This window comes from Paramisgurnus dabryanus, chromosome 24 (genome assembly GCF_030506205.2).
Source record: "Paramisgurnus dabryanus chromosome 24, PD_genome_1.1, whole genome shotgun sequence".
Taxonomy (NCBI): Eukaryota; Metazoa; Chordata; class Actinopteri; order Cypriniformes; family Cobitidae; genus Paramisgurnus; species Paramisgurnus dabryanus.
Genome location: NC_133360.1, coordinates 10,627,941 through 10,651,145, shown reverse-complemented (window position 1 = coordinate 10,651,145; position 23,205 = coordinate 10,627,941). Strand labels below are relative to the sequence as shown.

The window sequence follows — 23,205 nt, the reverse complement described above, 5'->3', positions numbered from 1 at the left end:
AAAGGTACGAGTGGTGCCTCAAAGGTACGCAGTGGTGCCTCAAAGGTACGCAGTGGTGCCTCAAAGATATGCACTGGTACCCTGGAGGTACACACTGGTACCTCAAAGGTACGCACAGGTTCCTCAAAGGTACATATTGGTACAAAAGTTGTCACTGGGGCAGTACCTTTTCAAAAAGTACATTTTGTATCTAAAAGATGCATATTGTTACCTCAAAGATACGCACTGGTACCCTGGAGGTACACACTGGTACCTCAAAGATACGCACTGGTACCCTGGAGGTACACGCTGGTACCTCAAAGATACGCACTGGTACCTCAAAGAAACACACTAGTACCTCAAAGATGCACACTGGTACCCTGGAGGTACGCAGTGGTGCCTCAAGGGTACGCAGTGGTGCCTCAAGGGTAGGCAGTGGTGCCTCAAAGGTACGCAGTGGCGCCTCAATGGTACGCAGTGGCGCCTCAATGGTACGCAGAGGCGCCTCAAAGGTACGCAGTGGCGCCTCAATAGTACGCAGTGGCGCCTCAAAGGTACGCAGTGGCGCCTCAAAGGTACGCAGTGGCGCCTCAAATGTACGCAGTGGCGCCTCAAAGGTACACACTGGTACCCTGTAGGTACACACTGGTACCTCAAAGATACGCACTGGTATGTTGGAGGTACACACTGGTACCTCAAAGATACGCACTGGTATGTTGGAGGTACACACTAGTACCTCAAAGAAACACACTAGTACCTCAACGATACACACTGGTACCCTGGAGGTACGCAGTGGTGCCTCAAAAGTACGCAGTGGTACCTCAAAGATACGCACTGGTACCCTGGGGTACACACTGGTACCTCAAAGGTACGCACAGGTTCCTCAAAGGTACATATCAGTACAAAAGTTGTCACTGGGGCAGTACCTTTTCAAACAGTACTTTTTTTATCTAAAAGATGCATATTGTTACCTCAAAGCTACACACTGGTACCCTTGAGGTACGCACTGGTACCTCAAAGGTACGCACTGGTACCTCAAAGATACGCACTGGTACCCTGGTGGTACACACTGGTACCTCAAAGATACGCACTGGTAGCCTGGAGGTACGCACTGGTGCCTCAAAGGGACACACTGGTGCTTCAAAGATACGCACTGGTACCCTGTAGGTACACACTGGTACCTCAAAGATACGCACTGGTACCCTGATGGTACGCACTGGTACCCTGGAGGTACGCACTGGTACCTCAAAGGTACGCACTGGTACCTCAAAGGTACGCTCTGAAACCATAAAGATACGCACTTGTACCTCAAAGATACGCACTGGTACCTTAAAGATAAACACTGGTACCTCAAAGGTACGCACTGGTGCCTCAAAGGTACATATCTGTACCAAAATGTTACATATTAGGAACGTTTAAAAGGTACTGTCCCAGTGACAACGTTTGCACTTTTTTTCAGAGAGTGTTACACAGTTTAAACATTTTTTTAGACAAAATATGGATATATATTTTAGGAAAGGGGTCCCTCATTAAAGGTTTATCATATGTGAAGGTCCCTGCCAACATAAAGTTTGAAAACCCCTGTGCTATGCTATAGACAAATATGTTTGATTTTAATTTTAAGGAAGAGTCGAGAAGGTCTGGGCTTCTGAGTTTGGATGGCAAGTTCATTTTTGTAGGATAAGACCGCCATGACCTCATTTGTGTACATCTGCTAGTCAAATCACGTCGATAATCATAGCAAATTTTTGTCCAAGTGGTCACTTTTCCCTCGACGGGGGGCAGAACTTCATTAGGCCATCGCGTTCCTGAAGTCCTCCCTTCCTCTCTGCAATTTTACCCACTTACACCAGCAGCTGCCTCGAATTAACATGCTTCTCCAGGTATGCAAATTTATGCAAATGTGTGGGCGGCTGCTTTGAAGTGGAAGTACTGAGAAACAGAAAGGTTGAATACTGGATAGCACACTACAGTAAACATCTGCTCGGGCTTCATGTGCCCGCCCTCCCTAGAGATCTAATGAGCCAGATTCAATGAGAGCACGTTTAATCAATGATTTCATACGTGTGATTGATGATGTAAGTAACCCCACGCCCAATATGCGTAATTTGTTGTGTGGGTTGTATATTGCGTTCAATACGTGTACATTTAATAAATAGGTTTAGATACACCATTAAATAATGTGTTGTATAATATTTGTTTGTTTAAATTAATTAGTCATCGAGATGAATAATTGCTGTTATTGTGCCTGCTATGTCTGTAAAAAAATTAAAATGCTTGTGTTATAATTTAAATACGTAGGTGTACTTTCCCTATTGCAATTTATTTATTATTTCTTAATGTTATTAAGGATTTCGTGCTGCAATGTTACCAATAAAACATGTTTGCAAATGGAGACTTGAAATAAAATATATTAACTCTTTCACCGCCAGCATTTTTAAAAAAAGTTGCCAGCCAGCGCCAGCGTTTTTCATGATTTTCACCAAAGTTTAATGCCTTCCAGAAAATGTTCTTCTTTAAATATATAAACATACAATATACCAAATGAAAGAACAGACCCTCTGCTTTCAAACAAAAAAAAAACGTTTCATCCTACCTTTAGTGGTTCTTTTGCAATCAGCTTTTGAATATGGGTAGGTTTTTGCAAAAACACCATATTTTGAGCAAAAAGCAGAGATAATTCCATTTTTATGACAGACTTTTCATAGAGATCATATTCAGAGCGATCTTTAAAACAGACACGGACATGCAGCAGCTTGCCATAGGGCAATACTTCCGGTTTTAAAAAGTTGCGGAAGGGCGCCACCTGGTGGATAATAGCGGTATTGCGGAAAGACGGAAAATCTCGTCATTGGCGGGGAAGCGTTTTCTCTTAATTGACGAGATATCTCGTCAATGGCGGGGAAAGAGTTAAAATAATTTTTTTTAATGTTTAGTGATTTTGCAAAAGTGTCACATTTTGTGCAAGCCAAAATAGTAAAGTTATTAAAACATTTCTACATTTTCATTTATTATATTTATATATTTATAAATAAATAAATAAATAAATAAATAAATATATATATATATATATATATATATATATATATATATATATATATATATATATCCAATAAATTAAGATCGTTTGATTCTATAAACACATCCATGTCAATTCCCAATGTTGACTTGCGTGTAAACCTTATTTCCAGTGATGCCTACCACAAAACTCTGCTTTATTTTAAGATCATAGCTGAAATAACACGGATTACTCAATAAAATGATCCTAGCTCACCCTATCAAAATGTCAGTGGGAAACGGAAAATAAATATTGATCAAAGACTTTAGGTTGGTTGTTGTCCTAAGTAAACATGACTTAAAAATGTCTTGAACATGAAAGTTGTTTGCATTCATTCAAATATTTGTCTTTCTTTATCTCAAAAATGCTGTTTAAAAATCAAACATGTGCAGTGCTTTGGACAGGGTGAGGATGCATATTAAATTGGGGTGGAGAGACACAGAAAACAGGAGCAAAGGCTGTGATGCATGCTGGGATATGTGCATGCTCCCAGTCCTAATTGGGCTAATTTGATGCGGCCGAATGCATTTTTAGCACGTATACTCATGACTTTTTAATAGGAGCGCCATAAAACTTGGGAAAAGATGGGGGTTGGAATAACTTCGTGGGTCAGATGAAGCCGCTTGAAGATTGTGGACTCTAGAACTTTACTGTGATTAGTAATACAGACTCGCTGAAAACAAAGTGCCTGTGGTTCGATGGTTCTCACGTCCACGTGATTGCATTATATTTAATTGCATATGAATAATTGGGTTGATGTGGCTGTTGACATTCGGTGGTTTATGTAAAAAATGCTAATTCGAGGGCACGTTTGCTTAGGACGCGCTCATGCGCTCTAAACTGCTAGCTGTAGTGCAATATTTTTTATGACATGCCCAATTAAATAGTTCAGCTTTAAAAATGTTATGAGACTGTGGTGTCTTGTAAGTTCTGCCCCGTCTGGCTGTTTCTTAAGAACTTGGAATCGTGTATTAGCGTGGCAAAGATTCAATCCTCTAAAAATCACAAATATTCGAATCAGATCTTAACAAGAAAATGTAACTATTTTACAAGGTGCCAATTTTGTATGAATTCATATAATGTGAATCATACAAAAACATACAATTATTAGAGAAAAAATGAAGTGCCAATGGTAACCAGACCCCTTAACCCTTATGTATTGTCGGGGATATTTTCATCCACTATGTTTTTTTTATGTTCTTAATTTGGTCACAACTTTCTCTGTTTTTCAGCAAATGGAATGATTTCTGGGGACAAAACTTATATTGACACGTATTTTGGAAAAATTAACTTGAAATTGTTCAAAAACTCAACAATACACCATAGGCAAATTTACTAACCTTTCGTGTTGTTCGTGAATAAAACATCCACTAAATAAAACCGCTGTAAAAATATATCAGATAAATATGGTTTTAAATTTTTTGGGGAAAAATCTGTTAACATCAGTACTGATCAAAACTACCAAATGTTTACAAAGAAATCCAGGATTTTAACTCTTTAATTGCCAAGTTCATAAATTATGTCATTCATTTGGGAAAACACACACACACACACACACACACACACACACACACACACACACAAAATGACTGCACTCTAAAAATGGCTGGGCTACTTTTGACCCATAATGGGTAAATATTGGACAGAACACATGCTTGGTTAAAAATTACCCCATGCTGGGTTAAAAATGACCCAATGTTGGGTTGTTGTTATGCAACCATGGGGTATAATAACCCAGCAGTTGGGTTAAAAGAACCCAGCATTGGGTCAATTTTTAACCCAGCACGTGTTCTGTCCAATATTTACCCAATATAGGTCAAAAATAATATAAAAAGTGATTGTGGACTGGATATTTTTTAAATCTTTTTCACAGTTTTAGGCATGTCAGAGATTAGTAAAAACATTGGCTTTGATGCATTTTTAGTTTTTGTGCAGCATTTTTAGTTTTTGTGCAGCATTTTTAGTTTTTTCTTCCTCATTTACTGTTCGTGGCTGTTTTTGGCCCATTGACTTCCATTATAACATATTTTTTGATTGCAAAGCCATGACAACATATAATCATGCATTCTTGATTGTTGGTTAATCATCTGTTAATCTACATCAGTACTGATCAAAACTACCAAATGTTTACAAAAATTCAAGATTTTAACTCTTTAATTGCCAAATTCATAAATTATGTCACTAATTTGGGAAAAAAACACACACAAAGTGATTGTGGACTGGATTTTTTACCCTTTTCACAGTCTTGGGCATGTCAAAGATTAGTAAAAACATTGGCTTTGATGCATTTTTAGTTTTTGTGCAGCATCAGTTTAAAAAAAACTTTTCTCCCTCAGTTCGTGGCTGTTTTTGTCCCATTGACTACCATTATAAAGACATTTTTTGATTGCAAGGCCATGACACCATATAATGATGCATTCTTGATTGTTGGTGGTTTTTCCATTTGTAAAGAGGTAAAATTTGTCATTTTTACTGTTGATCACCATGTAGCGCCATTAACCCTTTAGTAGGCCTGTGCAAAAAACAAAGCTTAAAGGGGCCATGGCATAAGACTTTTTTAAGATGTCAAATAAATCTTTGGTGGCCACAGAGCACATATGTGAAGTTTTAGCTCAAAACACCATATAAATAATTTATTATAGCATGTTAAAATTGCCACTTTATAGGTGTGTTCAAAAATGTGCCGTTTTGGGTGTGTCCTTTAAAATGCAAAATGAGCTGATGAAATTCAAATACTGATCACAATGATGGTGGTTTGTTGCAATTAAAACTCAATTGTGCTCTTCTCTGCACTAAATGGCATGTTGTGGTTGGCTAGTGCAGATTAAGGGGTGGTATTATTATAATAAGAGCTCCTTATGACATCATAAGGAGAGCCAAATTTCAACGACCTATTTTTTCATGTGCTTGTAGAGAATGGTTTACCAAAACTAAGTTACTGGGTTGATGTTTTTAAAATTTTCTAGGTTGATAGAAGCACTGGGGACCCAATCATAGCACTTAAACATGGAAAAAGTCAGATTTTCATGCCATGGCCCCTTTAATTTCTGGCTTGTACATTGAGTTATATGGAGTATAACAATATATTATTGTGTGTGTGTGTGTGTGTGTGTGTGTGTGTGTGTGTGTGTGTGTGTGTGTGTGTCATGGCTTTGCAATCAAAAAAATTGTTATAATGGAAGTCAATGGGGCAAAAACAGCCACAAACAGTAAATGAGGAAAAAAATCTGAAGCTACACAAAAACTAACAATGCATCAAAGCCAATGTTTTTACTAATCTTTGACATGTCCAAGAATGTGAAAAAAGGGAAAAATAAATCCTGTCCACAATTTTTATATAAAAATTGGTAATTTTGTGTTTTTTCCCGAATCAGGACATAATTTTTTAACTTGGCAATTAAAGAGTTAAAATCCTGGAATTTTTGTAAACATTTGGTAGTTTTATGCACAAAAAAAAGATATTCATTCATCTACAGCCATTTAATTTAGTGGATGTTTTCATCCATGAACAACACGGAAAGGTTGAAAATTTGAACAATGCACAAAGGTTAACCAAATGCCATTTGTTGGGGTAGCAGATCAAGCTAAAACGTACGAATACGGCATCTCAAATAATAGTTACAAGTTGCCATGAGATCATTTTGGATACAACACTCACTCTCTACTTAATATTGCTTAATTGTGATGTTTCATCAGTAAACGAGCCAACGTTTCCATAAACATGCTGTAAATTTACGAGAGCTACCTGCAGCTGCTCTCCATAAATTCGACAGAATGCGTCTGTGAGTTATTATCGGCGAGATGTACAGTACCCGATGTGGGTGAACCATTTGAAATGAATGTCGATTTGCTTGAGGGCACAGTCTGAAACCTCCGTCTGCAGTTAGCCAGGCAGAAACGAGAGACCTCGCAGTCCCACGCAGAACACATTGAATCCAGTTATGTATGTTAAATAATGCAGAAACGCATGCGTTAAAGGTTATGATCTCCATTGCATGTTTGCATAATGTATAGCGCTAAGCTTGTCTGAACAATGAGTCTCTGGCACCACGTAGCTCAATTCGGGTTCTTACCTAACACACTTTTGGCCCCACTGAACGTTTCCACTTTAAAAGGCAGCCGGTGAATGTGTCTGTGGATTTGGGAGAAAACTGAGCCATGTGGAAAGAGAAAATAGAGGAAAGAGGGGTACGAGGAACAGGTCTTATGCCCGGGGACAATTCTTCACGGTGACACGAAACTAGGCCACCGCTAAAAATGAACACACTGAGCTTGATCTCGCTTACTCACAGATGTAAGGAAAATAAATGTTGGGGAAAATAAATGCTTGCTTACTGTAGTAAATGGAAAACAGCCATCTGTTTTTGCAGCAAAGGTGCGAAACAGATACTTCAGTACTTAAAAGTACTTAAGGGGGTAAAAGGGTATAACACACCGAGCTGTGGCCTAGGTCAGGTTTTAAAAACTTATTTACAGTTTATAAAAAACTGAACCGATTCATATAATGATTAATAAAAACAGCACAGAGTTTAAATTCTTTGCAATGTATTAAGATGTATAACAGACGTCTCGTAGGTGTGTGAAACGCAGAATGACTTGAAGTGAAAGATTTATTTGAAAGCGACACTGTAAGCAAACTCCTCGAGAGATTTATACATCTCACATTAACACATCAGCAGAAGGCAGGAGTTTCTCTATTTCATGCACAGCATCCGCGTCCCATGTTTAATGCATGTTGCTGAGCACGGACGGCTTGTTATATTGCTTTCATGCTTTATTGCCTCTTTGATAGAATATGATAACACATCTGCATTTTACGGTACAGAGCAACGCTTGAATGTTAATATGTCAAGTTGAAGAATTGACCAGATATATTATCGCAACCATTTCCCCCCCTAATTATTTCATTGGACGAAATTGGATTGAATATGCAAAATAACTTTCAACTTTTGGAATATGAGCATATTAGAATATTAAATATGCAACACTTTAAAAAATGCTGGGTTATATTTTTTAACCCAGCGTTGGGTCAGATATATATATATATATATGAACCCAACCCACTGCACCGTATACATTTTTATGTTGCCTTAAATGTTTTTGTTCAATCAACTCAGATTTACAAGTCATTTCAACTTTCTGTTATTTATCTTGACGATAGATGAGTTGTTACAACTTATAAAATAAAGTTGACTGATTTCAACCATATTTTATAAGTTATAACAACTCATCTCTATTCAAGATGAAAAAATATAAGTTGAAAGTTGATTAAACAAAAAATTTACATTAATTTATTTTTTTACAGTGGGGGAAATGAACCTTTGCTGGTTGTTTTACATCAAATATAAACATTTTCTGCAGGTTAATTAAACGCTATAGCTGGGTTTGTCCCTTTTGACCCAATGCTGGGTTGAAAATTGCCAAGCATTTTTGCAAAGTGCACATTGTGACGTATTGTTTCATACATTGTAAAAAATTCTATTATATTAGCATATATTTTTATGTTAGGCTACTTTAAATTTAAGTTAAACACTTGTTTTTCTATGTTATGTCAACTAATCACAAAATTCAATATAATAATTCAAACTTTAAAAAAGTAGGTTAAATTGAATTGCATAATTAAGTTGTTAAAACTTCATGCTTCATTTTGTTTACAGCTTACAGCAAAAAAATTTCGTTAATACTAAGGCTGTCAATTTGTTAAAATATTTAGTCTCGATTTAATCACACGTTTTTATCTGTTCTATAGACCGTCTCATCGGGCGCACGTGCGGTGACGCGATAAGCATCTGGTGCGAACTTCCGGTTTCTGTTTGTTTAATGGTCTGACTAGTTACCGTAACTGAACTCTTAAACAAATACCTCGTCGAAAATAACAAATGTTTTGCGTTCCTATGTAATCTACGTGTTGTTTATTTTGCTTGTTATATAAATAACTACTTTAAAAGGACTTTGTTGTTATTTATTCTTTGCAGAGTTTACCGGAAGTTACATGATGACCACGAAAGCCGCGTGTTTATGTTGTTACTGCTGAAACCGTCTATATGTACCTTAACTCTTTCCCCGCCAAGAGAAAACACTTTTCTGCCAATGACAAGTTTTTCCGGCAATCCACCAGGTGGCGCTCATACCCAACTTATAAAACCTGGAAGCAACTGCTATGGTCAAACATTTTAAACTCTGTGTATGTTTTGATCATCACTCTGAATCTGATCAAAAGTCTTTAACAAAAACGCAATTATCTCAGCTTTTTGCTCAAAATTTTTTATTTTTGAAGAAACCTACCCATATTTGAGAGTTGATAAAAAGAGAACAAATAAAGGTAGTATAAAACTTTTTTTTGAAAGCAGAGGGTCTGTTCTTTCATATGATATATTGTATGTTTATATATTTAAAGGGACAATAAATAGGATTTACCCCCAACTAGTGGTGAAGTAAACAAGAGAACAGTTATTTGGTGAAATTTTCAGATGATACAGCATTGTTATCACTTTTGCAAGGGCCAGTATCTGATCATGGAAATGCTCTGACTGAATTTATCTCATGGTGTGATAACCATTGCCTTGATTTGAATGTATCTAAAACCAAAGAATTAATTATTGATTTTGGCCAGAACAGAGAGACTGCTTCTGAGAGTATTATACATAATGTAAAGGTGGAAATTGTCTCATCGTATAAATACTTGGGCACATTTTTTGATGACCACCTCAAGTTTGACATAAATACTGCTGCCATCATGAAACAGGGACAACAGAGAATTTACCTTTTATGTAAATTAAATTCTTTTTCTGTCTCATCGGTCATCTTAGGCAGATTCTACCAATCTTTTATTGAGAGCATATTAAGCTTTTCTTTTATATGCTGGTTTCAAAATTTGTCAGTTAAAGACAGAAATAGCCTGAACAATATTGTAAAAATCTGTTCGAAAATTATTGGTATCACACAAAGAGATCTTAACGCCCTCTGCAATCAACAAATGGGTCGGAAAGCGGCAAGTATTCTCGCTTCTCCGGGACACATTTTAGCAGGGGAATTCTCTCTGTTGCCTTCTGGGCGTCGTTATGCGCTTCCGGTATGTAAAACAAATCGCTATCATAAATCTTTTATTCCTTATGCTATCAAAATCTTAAATTCTATGTAGGGCTTCTTGGTGGTTTTATTTATTATTTAAACAAGTGCTTGTGTAGATTAAAAATTGTATGTTGTGAATGTGTATGTTGTATATTATGTGCACGTGTATGATGTATGCTATGAATGTATACAGAATTTGCTGCTCTTAACTAATTGCCCCATGTGGGATTAATAAAGTTGATAACTAACTAACTAACTAACTAATTGTACTTTGCATTCAAACGAATAGTGCTCTCTAACGCCTCGCTTTTCCGAATTCGTGTTGCAACTACGGTAGCCGTTATGTACTCACTGATCTCCTTGTCCGTTTCAGCTCGTTCACGTGTTCTGAATGAAAACGCATTGTGGAAACGCGTTGGTAGGCTAGTGCTTTTTGTCCCTCTTTGCTATTATAGTTTATCAATACGGCAAAACGACATGGAAGCCTTACCCGTTCAATGTAAGTAAAGAGAAGAATTCTAAGCTTACAAATTAAAGTCAGATCATTGGCAGAGGTCATTTGACACCAACGAGGACATATTTATGAATAAAGACATTGATTAATAAAACACTTAAACCCTACTTACTGTCCTTTTAAAGAAGAACATTTTCTGCATGGCATTAAACTTTTGTGATAATCATTAGTGAATATTTTAAAAAATCCAGTTAAAGATTTTTTTTAAGGTTCAAAAACAATCACCGCATCATATCTTAAAATCACTGGTAAAACTAATAAATTTGGCAAAACAAAGTCAAAAACAATATCAATGGTAAATTGACTGTATTAATATAACGCTTTCATAGACCCATGGCCATCCAAAGCGCTTTACAATTTGCCTCACATTAACCCATTCATACACCGACGGCGGTGTCAGCCATGCAAGGCGCCATCCAGCTCGTCGGGAGCAGCTGGGGTTAGGTGTTTTGCTCAAGGAGACCTCGACACTTGGTCATGTGGAACCAGGGATTGAACCACCAACTTTCCGATTTGTAGACAACCTACATGAACCACTGCCGCCCCTCAATATATGTTTAACTTTTTCTTTCTTTTATTGTTTGATTGACGTTGAGACACAGACAGTTTTACGATCTACTGTAGTGCAAGGATCTAATATAATGTTACACATCGGATATTTAACCCAATAGTTAATCAAACATTTACGTAAGACATAACCGATTATATCTGCGTGAATTCCCTTGGCTGGGGGGTGGATGGGTTTAGCTAAGGGACCCCTATAATATTTGACATAATTCAAACACTGCATAACATGTAGTTGTTTTACAGAAACTTTCCTCTTGCTGATATGCAAATATGATTTTTAAATCATTCATTAATGGTCATTTATGGCGGTGTACCCATCTGAATCAGTGTCTCCTTGTGTTCCTGGATAGATGTTCTCTGTGACACTTCCATGGAACAAGCCACAATCTATCAGACGATTCATCGCTCTCGAACTGCTTTCTGTGGCACGCTCAGATTGATGGTCCACACTTTTTAGGAAGGGGAGGGTAAGTGATCAGACACATCCAATTAACAAAGACGCAAGACCGCCCTGGTACCGATCTCATTGTTGGAAATAATGGTCTCTGAATTCTTGTCAATTATTCATGATCGTCTGACACTCGGGTAATCTGAGACAGACGGACATTTAAATGCACTTTATAATTATCAACAAAGGATCTGTGCATTTTTAATGCGTTGCCGATAATCACCGTGATTTAGTCTGAATGGTTTATGTCTAATTATGTCATAACCACGCAGGCCTGTCACTTTCTATGTGGTTTTGACAGGATGGCAGAACATACATTGTTTCATTTTATTTTAAATGATGGGAAGAGAGAGACGAAATGGGGTTTGAAAATGTTGCATGCTGGATTCGACCCACATTCGACTGCAGTAGACATGAATTGAAAATGCACTTTGTTTACTGTAGTAGCCTACGATACATTTTATTGTAAGCAATTTATTTGTTTATTGATAAATGCCTACAGTCATCTGTCATATAGACTTCAATTAAATTTTCTGAGCGGTAAAGCCATGTCCTGCATATTTTTCTGAATATATTGTGTTTCACTAGTTTACAGTTACATTATGGAAATAAAATTGTTATTCATATAGCAGATTCAATTTAGATTGACATAAATCATACATTACACAAACAAATTACATGACGTTTAACAAGTTAAATGAAGCGAGCGTTTGGGCAACACAGCAGAATACTAAAAACGCGAAAATGCTTAAAATAGTTCCTTGTTCAGAAAATAAGAACTGTACGTTGATACTTTATGTTTGTGTCTCTCTCCCTCTCTCTCATTTAAATTTTTTTTTACAAATAAACATTTTCAGAAATGTTAATATGCTAATAGGGTATTACGGTATTTTACTGCTTTTTTCTCTTATGTTTATTTCTGCTTATTTTTCTTAGTTGTTTTAACCAAAATATGGATATTTTCTAGGGTAAATTAAACCAATGGTTGGGTTTGTCAATATTTTTCTCAGCCCAGCATTTTTTACAGTGTGTGAATTCTGCATGAAAAGTCTGAACCGTGTGTGTGCGTCTCTCTCTCTCTCTCTCTCTCTCTGTCTGTCTCTCTCTCTCTCATCCATATAGGTTAAAATATAGGCCGACTTTATAAAAATGCACACATAAACATTCTCAGAAATGTTAATATGCTATTAGGGTATTACGGTATTTTACCACTTTCTGCTTTTTTATCTTGTGTTTATTTCTGCTTATTACTCTTGTGTGTTTTAATCCAAATATGTTAATTTTCTTTGTTTAGTTAAACCAATAGTTGGATTTGGTGATATTTTTCCCAACCTTGAGTTTTAAACAACCCAGCATTTTTAACAATGTGTGAATTCTGCATCAGAAGTCAAAACCATATTTGTGCGTCTCTCTCTTACTCTCTCTCTCTCTCTCTCTCTCTCTCTCTCTCTCTCTCTCTCATCCATATAGGTTAAAATATAGGCCCACTTTATAAAAATGCACTCTTAAACATTCTCAGAAATGTTAATATGCTATTAGAGAATTACGGTATTTTACAGCTTTCTGATTTTTTTCTTTTATGTTTATTTCTGCTTATTTCTCTTGCTTGTTTCAACCCAAATATGGACATTTTCTAGGTTAAGTTAAACAAGTGGTTGGGTTTGTCGCTATTTTTCCCAACCTTGAGTTTTAAACAACCCAGCATTTTTAACAATGTGTGAATTCTGCATCAGAAGTCAAAACCATATTTGTGCGTCTCTCTCTTACTCTCTCTCTCTCTCTCTCTCTCTCTCTCTCTCTCTCTCTCTCTCTCTCTCTCTCTCTCTCTCTCTCTCTCTCTCTCTCTCTCTCTCTCTCTCTCTCTCTCTCTCTCTCTCTCTCTCTCTCTCTCTCTCTCTCTCTCTCGTCCACACACACACATGAGTGAATACTACAGTCTACAGTAGCATTGCTCTGAGCGATTCCTTCAGCGTAGCATTACAGCGGTTGTATAATTTTCCCCAGGTCCCAAGCATCATTCTGCTGTCGAAAAGCAAAACTTCTGAGAAACTGAAGGTCCAGAGAAAAATAACGGGAATTCCTGAGAGAGGTACTGGATACAGCGGCAACTGGGAAGACGTTACAAGTTATGACAGCACAGAGAAGATCAAATAAGAGCTTCACCCAATCTTTATCCGTAGCTGTTGCCAAGCGTCCCTCTCTGACACCTATCTGACTGCGCATAAGAGTAAGAGAGCGAGCGAGCGAGAGAGAGAGAGAGAGAGAGAGAGTGAGTGTGTGTAAAAGGGAAAAGCCACAGGCTGCACACAGCACATTGCTCTGGAGTTTCAGAGGAAACCGGGATGAAATGAGAAAGATCTGAGGGTTGTTTCCAGTCAAGAGTATTCCTGCCAAGATCCCGGAAGGGAGGAGGAAACTTATTGACTTCTTTTGGCTTCGATCTCGATACGAAGGTGAGGTGAGAGTGATTTTCATCCAAAGGAGGTGCAGACTGTAACCTTGTGGACTGCTTCTAATCCTTCAGAAACAAAAGGTCATTTTCTTGTTGATAAATGTAATATGAATACTTTAAAATACTTACCATTGCGTACCATTTCAATCCACATTCATTTGCTTTATCCCTAGGGAGACAGCTGCGGATGGATTGGGATTGGGACCCTTGGGCTTTTAAGAGATTTTTCTGCAGTTTGTTGTTTATGCATATGTAAACTGAACATCTGCAGATATATACGGATTACGGCTCAGCACAATCTGCTGTCATCGATTTGCGGCGACGGAGCACTCGGAGAAACACATCAGCTGTAGTCTTGTCCCTGACACTCGGAGAAATACTGCTGGGACCTGCAATTTCACTTCTGCTGTCAAATAAGAAATTTATCACAGCCTATCATTTCTGACACGCTGTGCCGTAAGACTCCTCTCTAGAAAATAACAGCCGACGGCTGTGCTTACAGTCCTGGGGATCTGAAATATTTAAAGCCGGGAACGATGCAATTAACGATTAATGAAAAATGAAGCAGCTGTTATCAGTATGCGAAGGCTGCCAGCATTCACTTGGAAAACTGCGGGATTGAGTTAAAAGAGATGTTTCTCAAACGATCGTGACTGACAGCACTACCCGGTTTGCCGTCTCACAAAGTGTATCCTGTGGATTACAGTGTTTGCTTTAGGTTGAATTGTTTCCTTTTTCCCGTCTAATCAATTTCTCCTCGTTTCGAGGAGCGGCACCCTAATGAATCAAAATTAGACCTCGGGGTCAAACTTCTCAGAATTCCCATTCCGGTGCATCCGATTGCTTTTATGGATCTTCGAAGCTCGGATAAATCCGCTGGCCTGTTTGATTGAACATTCAGTTGCTTTCTTATTTTTCGTCTCTGCTTATCAGTATGGTCCCACCTCCCCCTTCCAACAAGCCACACGTTTGCCTTTCGTGTGTGCTTATCATGAGCAGCATGGCACTGCTGGATGCCTATCTGGTGGAGCAGAATCAAGGTCCGAGAAAGGTCGGCGTCTGCATCATGGTGCTGGTAGGGGAAGTGTGTTTCCTCATCGTGCTCCGATACATAGCGGTCTGGGTGGGCGCGGAGGTTCGAACCGCTAAGCGAGGCTACGCCATGATCCTCTGGTTCTTCTACGTCTTCGTGCTGGAGATCAAAGTCTACTTCATTTACCAAAACTACAAGGCGGAGCGTGACAGGGTGGACGCACTGACCTGCAAAGCTTTAACGGTGCTGCTCTCAGTTTTCGTGCCAGGACTTTACGTCACGCTGGCGGCCATCGACCACATGGAATACGTTCGGCCAATCAAAAAGAGGGAGGAGCTCAGGAGTCGATTGTTTTGGGTTGTGGTGGATCTGTTGGATATTTTGGATATTCAAGCAAGCCTATGGGAACCTCAAAGGAAAGGGCTCCCTCTATGGGTGGAGGGTCTTACGTTTTTCTATTGCTACATATTGTTGCTCATACTTCCGTGCGTGTCGCTCAGCGAAATCAGCATGCAGGGTGTGAACATTGTGCCGCACAAGATGTTGCTGTATCCTATCCTCAGTTTGGTGGCTATTAACGTTATCACGCTGTTTATACGAGGAGGAAATATGGTGTTTTACAGAGACGTACGAGTGTCTGGAATACTCATGGGTAAGAACGTTCTGGCGATCGTCCTAAAGACCTGCAGCTTCGTGCAGTACCGCAGACATCTGCAGGAGGCGCCGGGGGCCGCTCTCGCACCGGAACTGCAGAGGGACGCGGTGCCGCAAAGTTCAAGAGGGGCGGTGCCGGTCGCAATGCCCATGCCTGTTACCATGACAACGCCACAGGTGGTCATACAAGATCTGACGACACTTCCAGAAGAACCTGAATTTGAGGACACATGACCAAAACGGTCCAACTGGGAAAGTTGCGTAACGCACCCCGTGAACTACTTGGAGTTCTGCGTCGTGATGTTTGTGAGATGTGGCTGATAAGAAAAAAGCTTGATAAGATGATAACACATTTGGGTGATAATGAAACTGGAGTCATATTCAAAAGAATGCAGTGGATGGAACGGAAAACCATTAGTTGAATTAATTTGGAGAAAAATTACACTTCAGAGGAACTCAATGACCCTATGATTGTACAATCACAGATAACTGTGAATAATTCATCAAGGTGTTAAAAATGTGTTTTTCATTACGTTCTGCATCTATTTTATTTGACTTCTCCAGTAAAAGTGGTGAAATTATGTATCAAAGAGACAACTCAGGCAGAAACGCCATTAATTTTAAAAGTGAATGTTTTATATTTAATGGATGTATGCCTTGTGTGTTCTTCGTTTTGATGTTTTATGAAAATTAGATGATATTTTGTTATTAAAATGAGTTTTTGTTTATATCCGCAACAGTTTTTCTCTCTTGCTGTCTTTTGCTGTTTTTCTGTGGCTGGAATCAAAATCGCCGGACTATTGCTGAGGTTTAATGTTATTTTTGTCTGACGTGCAACTAGCGACATAAATAAAAGCAATACATTCAGCAACTCATGTTGTTTATAGAGACCCTAGCAACAGCTCAGCAGTGTGCGTATAACCACCCACAGCATCTTATTAACCTTACAGAAATACCCTAGCAACCACCCGGTGAGTTTCTCACAGTTGCAGTTTTTCTCAGGAAAAATCTTTTATCTTCATTTGACGCAGTCATAAGCCTTTCTTCTTTGGGAGTAAACTTACCACAGTGCGCTAAAAGCAAAAGCGTGACACAAATCCAGATCGTGTTATTGGGTCTCATCATACTTTTGAGCCTCTGAGATACAGAATAAACTTTAATCTCATCTGGGCAACGTGATAAGAGACAGCTTGTCTTGTTTCTGCTTTGCAAACTCGTCTGAGTGAGATTGTCAAAATCAAACGACAAGTTCGTATAAGTTCATGTGTCTTATAACTTCAAATCTCCGGGCGCTTCGACATAAATTTGCAATTTTAGTATTTCAATAATAATGAGAAGAAAACGTCCGCCTAGGTTGAAATGAAAGACATGTTTTATGACATTGTATACCCAGAGCTATAATTTTAGCACGTTGCTAAGCTACTGTATTAGATTAGAGCCGTCAATAAATATAGCACAAAGGAAACGTACTGCTCACGATAAACACATCTGACAGATTCTTATCGCTGAAATGACAGCATAAATCATATCAATTTATTTAACCAGTATAGTTATTTAAAAACAAATGGCATTCTTGGCAGTCATGAGTAAAATTACATGCACAATGTTTGGATCATAAAAGTGAGGCTTTTCTAAAGACTGTTTGTGACATTATGGGGCAGTTTCCCGGACAGGGTTTAGAGTAATCCAGGACTAGGCCTTGGTTATAGAACATTTTTACTCACATACCTTACAAAAAACAATACTGTTGTGCACCTTGGGACAAAACAATGGCACTTAATTATGTTAAGATATGTCAGTGCAAGACATATCATGAAAATTTGACTTTTGTCATGTTTAAGTGCTATAATTGGGTCTCCAGTGATTCTATCAACCTAGAAAATGTTAAAAAGATCAACCCAGTAACTTAGTTTTGTTAAACCATTCTCTGCAAGCATGTGAAAAAATAGGTAATTGAAATTTGCCTCCCCTTGTGATGTCAGAAAGGTATAATACAGCCCCTTAATCTGCACTATCCAACCACAGCACTGCCATTTAGTACAGAGATAAGCTCATTTGCATTTTAAAGGACATTGTTGCTCACACCAACAAAGTGTCAATTTCAACATCCTATAATAAATTATGGTATTTTGAGCTAAAACTTCACATATGTACCGAGCCCCTACGGTGACAATGGAGTAAAAAATCTACAGTTTAGTTTACGAGTACACCCGTTTAGTTTTGCGTTTCGCGATAGTTTACGCGCATGCGATAGTTTACACGAGCACGCGAACGTTTCATGTGAGCACACCATAGTTTCATGTGAGCACAGCATAGTTTCACGTGAGCATGGCATAGTTTCACGTGCGCGTTTCACGTGCGCACGCAAGCGTTTCATGTGCGCACGCGGGCGTTTCATGTGCGTTTACACGCGCACACGAACGTTTCCCGTGAGCACGGCATAGTTTCAGGTGAACACGGCATAGTTTCACGTACGCGCGCGAGCGTTTCACGTAAGCATGCGATAGTGTACGCGCGCACGCGAGCGTTTCACGTAAGCACGCAATAGTTTCAAGTAAGCACGCGAAACTTAACTTTATTTAATTTTTGCTCCATGTCCCCTTAGGGGCTCTGTACTAGAGGTCTTCTCGGGTCCAAAGAAATGTACCCGACCCGAAATGACCCGAATCACTTCATACCCGAACCCGACGTGCATAAATACATTTTTTTTTAAAGAAAGACCCGACCCGAGACAAACCCGAGAAAATTAGACCCGAGTCCAACCCGAACTAGTGAAAAAAAATTTTTACCCCGACTGGAACCGAATGTAAACGGCACTGACGTGTGTGCATTCTGCAGACCCATGCGCAGCAGTCAGACAGAAAGAAACTCCGGTGGCCTTGCAACCAATTTGGCGAGCTGCTCCATTCGTTTTACTTTGTTATCTGACGACGACACCAACGTAACCGCTAAAATGTACATTTATAATTGACTGACATGTTTGTCTCAACGAAAATGAACCTTCCGACAACCACACAATGTCGCAAGCGCTCTTGGCTAACAGATGAGAGGTTTGAAAAGGACATTGACACACACAGGCGAGAGAGTTCGGGTCTTCTCGGGTCCGTTCAGAAAAAACACATTCATTTTTAAATTACCCGAGACCCGATGCCGCTATTATTGTACCCGACCCGTGTCCGAGGCACATGTGAAACTTTTAGACCCGAACCCGATCGGGTCTCGGGTCGGACCTCGGGTTTTCGGATCTAAGTGGACCCGTGAAGACCTCTACTCTGTACATATGTACTCTGAGGACACCAAATATTTATTTGACATCTTGAAAAAGTTCTTGTGAAATGTCCCCTTTAAATTAAGACAGCTCAAACATGCATATTAGATAATCCCTGTCTGAGAAACTAAGGAACAAAACTAAAAACAAGTTGATGAGGATTTCTGCTTCCCAGAATGCTTTGCATGAGGCTGTTATTTTATAGTTTTATTCTGTAAGGACAAATATTTTTTGATGTTTAATGTTTATTTAACTTTGAACAAACTGTTGCCAGTAAATAACATACATTTAAATCTACAGTAAGTTACTGGCAAACAGCTGCATAGCTACGGCAATTTTTTTTTACTGCGATGTTATGCATAAATTACTTAAAAATCATTATAAAAAGAAACACTACTAATGAGAATTATAGTATTACAGCATTACAGTTATGAGAATTTGGGAAGTGTGCACATAGTGGTCCGTAAATGCATTTTCTTTCAAATTTCTTTTGATATTTTGTGAGCCTCACCCAAACAGTTAATAATACAGTGACTTTGTGTATCTACTCTTGCATGTTATTCCCATCTTGATACAGAAATCCGTAGCGTTTGATGAATACAGTATCTGTGCATATGATGAATATCATCATCTTTGGTTTCTCCTTTGCCTCTAAAACCGCTTGTCCTTCCCTATGCGGTTCTTTTAATATATCATGATATGCTGCTGATCGGGAAATGAGTTTTTATCAAGCTCATCATCACTGCCGTTTCGCTCACCACATACTGTAGGACGTTTCCAGGATCGAAATCCTTCTCGGTCCTGGATTAAAATACCTATCAGCTTTATGCTCGGAAGTTGGAGTTATCAAGATATCCCACATCTGATTTTAAATGAACCACAGCATGAAGTAGCATTTTGACTGGTTTATTATTCAAATCCCATAGCTCAATTGGTAGAGCATTGCACAAAGATCAGTGGTTTGATCCCAAGGGAGCACACATGGGGATAAAAATTGTATATCACTGTAAGTAAATTCAGATAAAGCGTCTGCATGAATGTAAAGTTATAGCATTGTCAACAAAAACAATGCAAGGTGAACCCATTGCTCTATAAGCAATCATTGGCTGACAATTGAAAAACCTCCAACTATGTGAAAAAAAATTCTCAAAAATCCAGACCTCATACCACAACGATAATGGTGCAATTACGGGAACACAATTGTGCGAGTAGTTATTTCGGACAGAGGGTTGTACGAGTTCACTGCTATTTGCCAAGAAAATGGAGGGCACTTTTGTACCAGGGGATTATCTGTCAGTCAGTCCTAATGTGGGGTAAAAATGAAAAAGTGGTCTGTAAAGACGCGAGGCCGCTGTCGGCTGTGCTCCATTGCGGTTTCATACTTACCCACAGTTGATAAATGCGTCCTGTGAGAGGCATGAAAGTCAAATTAGGAATAGGGGAAAGCATAAAATATTGCACTACATGGTTATTTTGGATTGGGATGTATTAGTGCATTACTGGGAGAATTTGAAATGTCCCAAATCGGTTATGGATATGAGGATGATAATTGGTATATTAATTGTGATGGTGGTTACTTGTATTTCCAATGCTCTCAACAGTAAAGATGCTTAAAGGGTAGAGAGGACTATTTTGGGTTCTTCAAAGAACCTTTCCGTTAAAAAAAACGCATTTAAACTCCAGTATATAACAGTAGGACACTCTTGCTTTATCATCATCAATACCGATCCGACCAAGTTCTCTGCATGATGTCTTTCTTCATCTTTGATCAAGACCTGGTTTTGATATTCCACATAAAAATACCAATACCACAACGTTTAAAATTCTGGACTAGCTTAACATCAAACATTATCCATATGTTCCCTCGCCGTCTTTTTAGCACCGTTAACTAAAACTGGACTGCTATTTTACCCAGAAAGTTGCGTAAGGTCTAAATAAATAATGAAACGCTAGCAGCACTCATTTTTCAATCGGACTTCAATTGACTGGAGAAAACAAAGCTCTTTAATCAATATTATATTGCATATTAATTTGCGTCAAGCTAATTATTTGTGAAAATAAATAAATTAACAAAGTTAAGGCTGATATTACAAACAAGCACTACGCAATGGGGTTTTATTTGGATGCAGTTCCCGCATCTAAACTCTATCTGGCGATAAAAGATTGTTTTGGACTTTAGATCTCTTTTGACTTAAAAGTTTATTACTGCGGTGAAAGCAATAAACATTTTTTTTATTTTAAATATAAAAACACAAATAAGCTTTCCATTGGTATATGAATTGTTAGAACAATATTTGGCCAAGATACTGTACTATTTGAACATCTGAAATCATAACTAAACTAAATATTAAGAAATTCGCCTTTTAACCCCTTCAGACCCTGCGTCCACTGGAATGGCCATAACATTGTGGTTTAAAACAAATAAAAATGCTGATAAATCAAAATAAGGCGCACCTGAAAATCAGGACTGAAGGGGTTAAAGTTGGCCAAGTCCTTAACAGGTATTACTACTAATAAAACATTTTTGATATATTTATGGTAGGAACTTTACAAAATATCTTCATGGAACATGATCTTTACTTAATATCCTAATGATTTTTGGCATAACAATCAATAATTTGGATCCATACAATATATATTATTGGCTTTTGCTACATATATACCCGTGCTACTTATGACTGATTTTGTGGTCCAGGGTTGCATATGTGCAATTTTAATAAAATAATTTTTAGCCTGATTTTACAGACGTTTTTAATTTTTTTATATATATTTTTACTATTACAGGGTTCCCACGGGTCCTTGAAAGTTTGTTGTGAATTTGGGGGGGGGGAATTCAAGGCCCTGGGAAGTTTTTTAAAATTTACATAGATAGATACAGGTCATTGAAAGTGCTTGAATCTATTTTATGCAAAAAGTTTTCTGGAAAAAAAATCTCATATTATTCCCTGTGTGTAGTGTAGGATAATATCATAAAAATTCTAGAATTTTTAAGCACACGTGTTAAACTGTTCGCTTTAAATGCTTATATCTTCTGTATGCGAATGTTGATTCATACCAAAAGTTGTGTTTGACACATGAAAACATCTCGGGTTATGTATGTAACTGTTGTTCCCTGAGAAGCTGCTTCTCACTTGACATACTTCCCGCGTCCCTGTTACCTTTACTTTTTACTGTATGTATGAATGTATGAATGTGGTCGTACGAATTAGCCCCCTTGTAAAATACGAACGAATTGCCACGACATGGCATTGAATCATGGGTGTTGAAAGCAAAAAACAGCCGTACTAACAGGAGTACTATGAAAATAGCCTGTTTCCACTTTTGTGTCTTTAAACGCTAATACAAAACACTCGCAATACAAAGTCAATGGAGACGGACGGATTGTCCCCCCCAGTGGGCATGGTTTTAACGTTATGACGCGCTGCGCTCTGTCTTTATTCTGGTGCCTTTTAATTAAACAATTGCTTTTATAGCCTAAAAGCTATGTTTACCTTGTTTGTGTTGTGGTCGTTTAGGAGGAGAAAGTAGTGAAAACACGAAATGAAGTTTAATTTATGGACTCCAAATGAGCCAAGTGAAATGGATTTGACTGATGGTGCTCTGCCAAGTGAGTGGGTCCAAAAGTGGGTGGGCCCAATATCATTGGCCTTAAAAAGTGGGTGGGCCTTGTCTTTATAATATATATAATGGTTCCAACGCCCATGCATTAACTTAGTCACCTTGTAAAATAGTTCCAACCTCCTACGAGATCAAGCTAAAAACTTTTATCGCACATGTCGCAATGTGAGAGTTTCACTCTTTCATCAAGTTTTTATTCCAGTGGACCTCTCCAGATCTGAAACGTGGTCGAATATCTATGTACCAACTTAACTTACAATCTGTAGAAAGGCTTTAACACGCATCTACCCGCTGTGATTCAGAGCCTTTGGCACCTGTTGACAGAACTCGTGGGTGGCAATTAATCTGTGTTTGGAGGAACCTGGCACTTCAACACATTTCTCTTGCAGTCACACTGGCACAGGCTCAGTTGCATTTAATTGGACACATCATTATCTGCTGGCCCCGCTGTTGGATTCGTGAATTATGTGATTGCATATTGTGCTCCCGGCTCTGAACTACAGAGATTTTCTGTTTTTACTTCAATTAGCCTAACAATGTATT

General features: G+C 38.4%; 1 protein-coding gene across 2 annotated transcripts; it reads left to right on the top strand.

Annotated features, from left to right (window-relative positions):
• Window positions 1–11,537: 11,537 nt before the first annotated feature.
• Window positions 11,538–16,505, top strand: tmem264 (transmembrane protein 264). 2 transcript variants are annotated; one of them, XM_065243989.1, is made up of 3 exons: window positions 11,538–11,656; window positions 13,642–14,090; window positions 14,263–16,505. In XM_065243989.1, exon 3 carries the CDS (start codon window positions 15,024–15,026, stop codon window positions 16,008–16,010), a length of 987 nt encoding a protein of 328 aa, XP_065100061.1. In that variant the 5' UTR covers window positions 11,538–11,656; window positions 13,642–14,090; window positions 14,263–15,023; the 3' UTR covers window positions 16,011–16,505. The 2 variants fall into 2 exon arrangements, with proteins under 2 accessions (XP_065100061.1, XP_065100051.1); XM_065243979.1 differs by having other exon boundaries at window positions 13,642–14,170.
• Window positions 16,506–23,205: the final 6,700 nt, after the last annotated feature.

Excerpts from the sequence above, each read along its gene's own strand:
- tmem264 (XM_065243989.1), top strand. The coding sequence starts at position 15,024 with ATGGTCCCACCTCCCCCTTCCAACAAGCCACACGTTTGCCTTTCGTGT.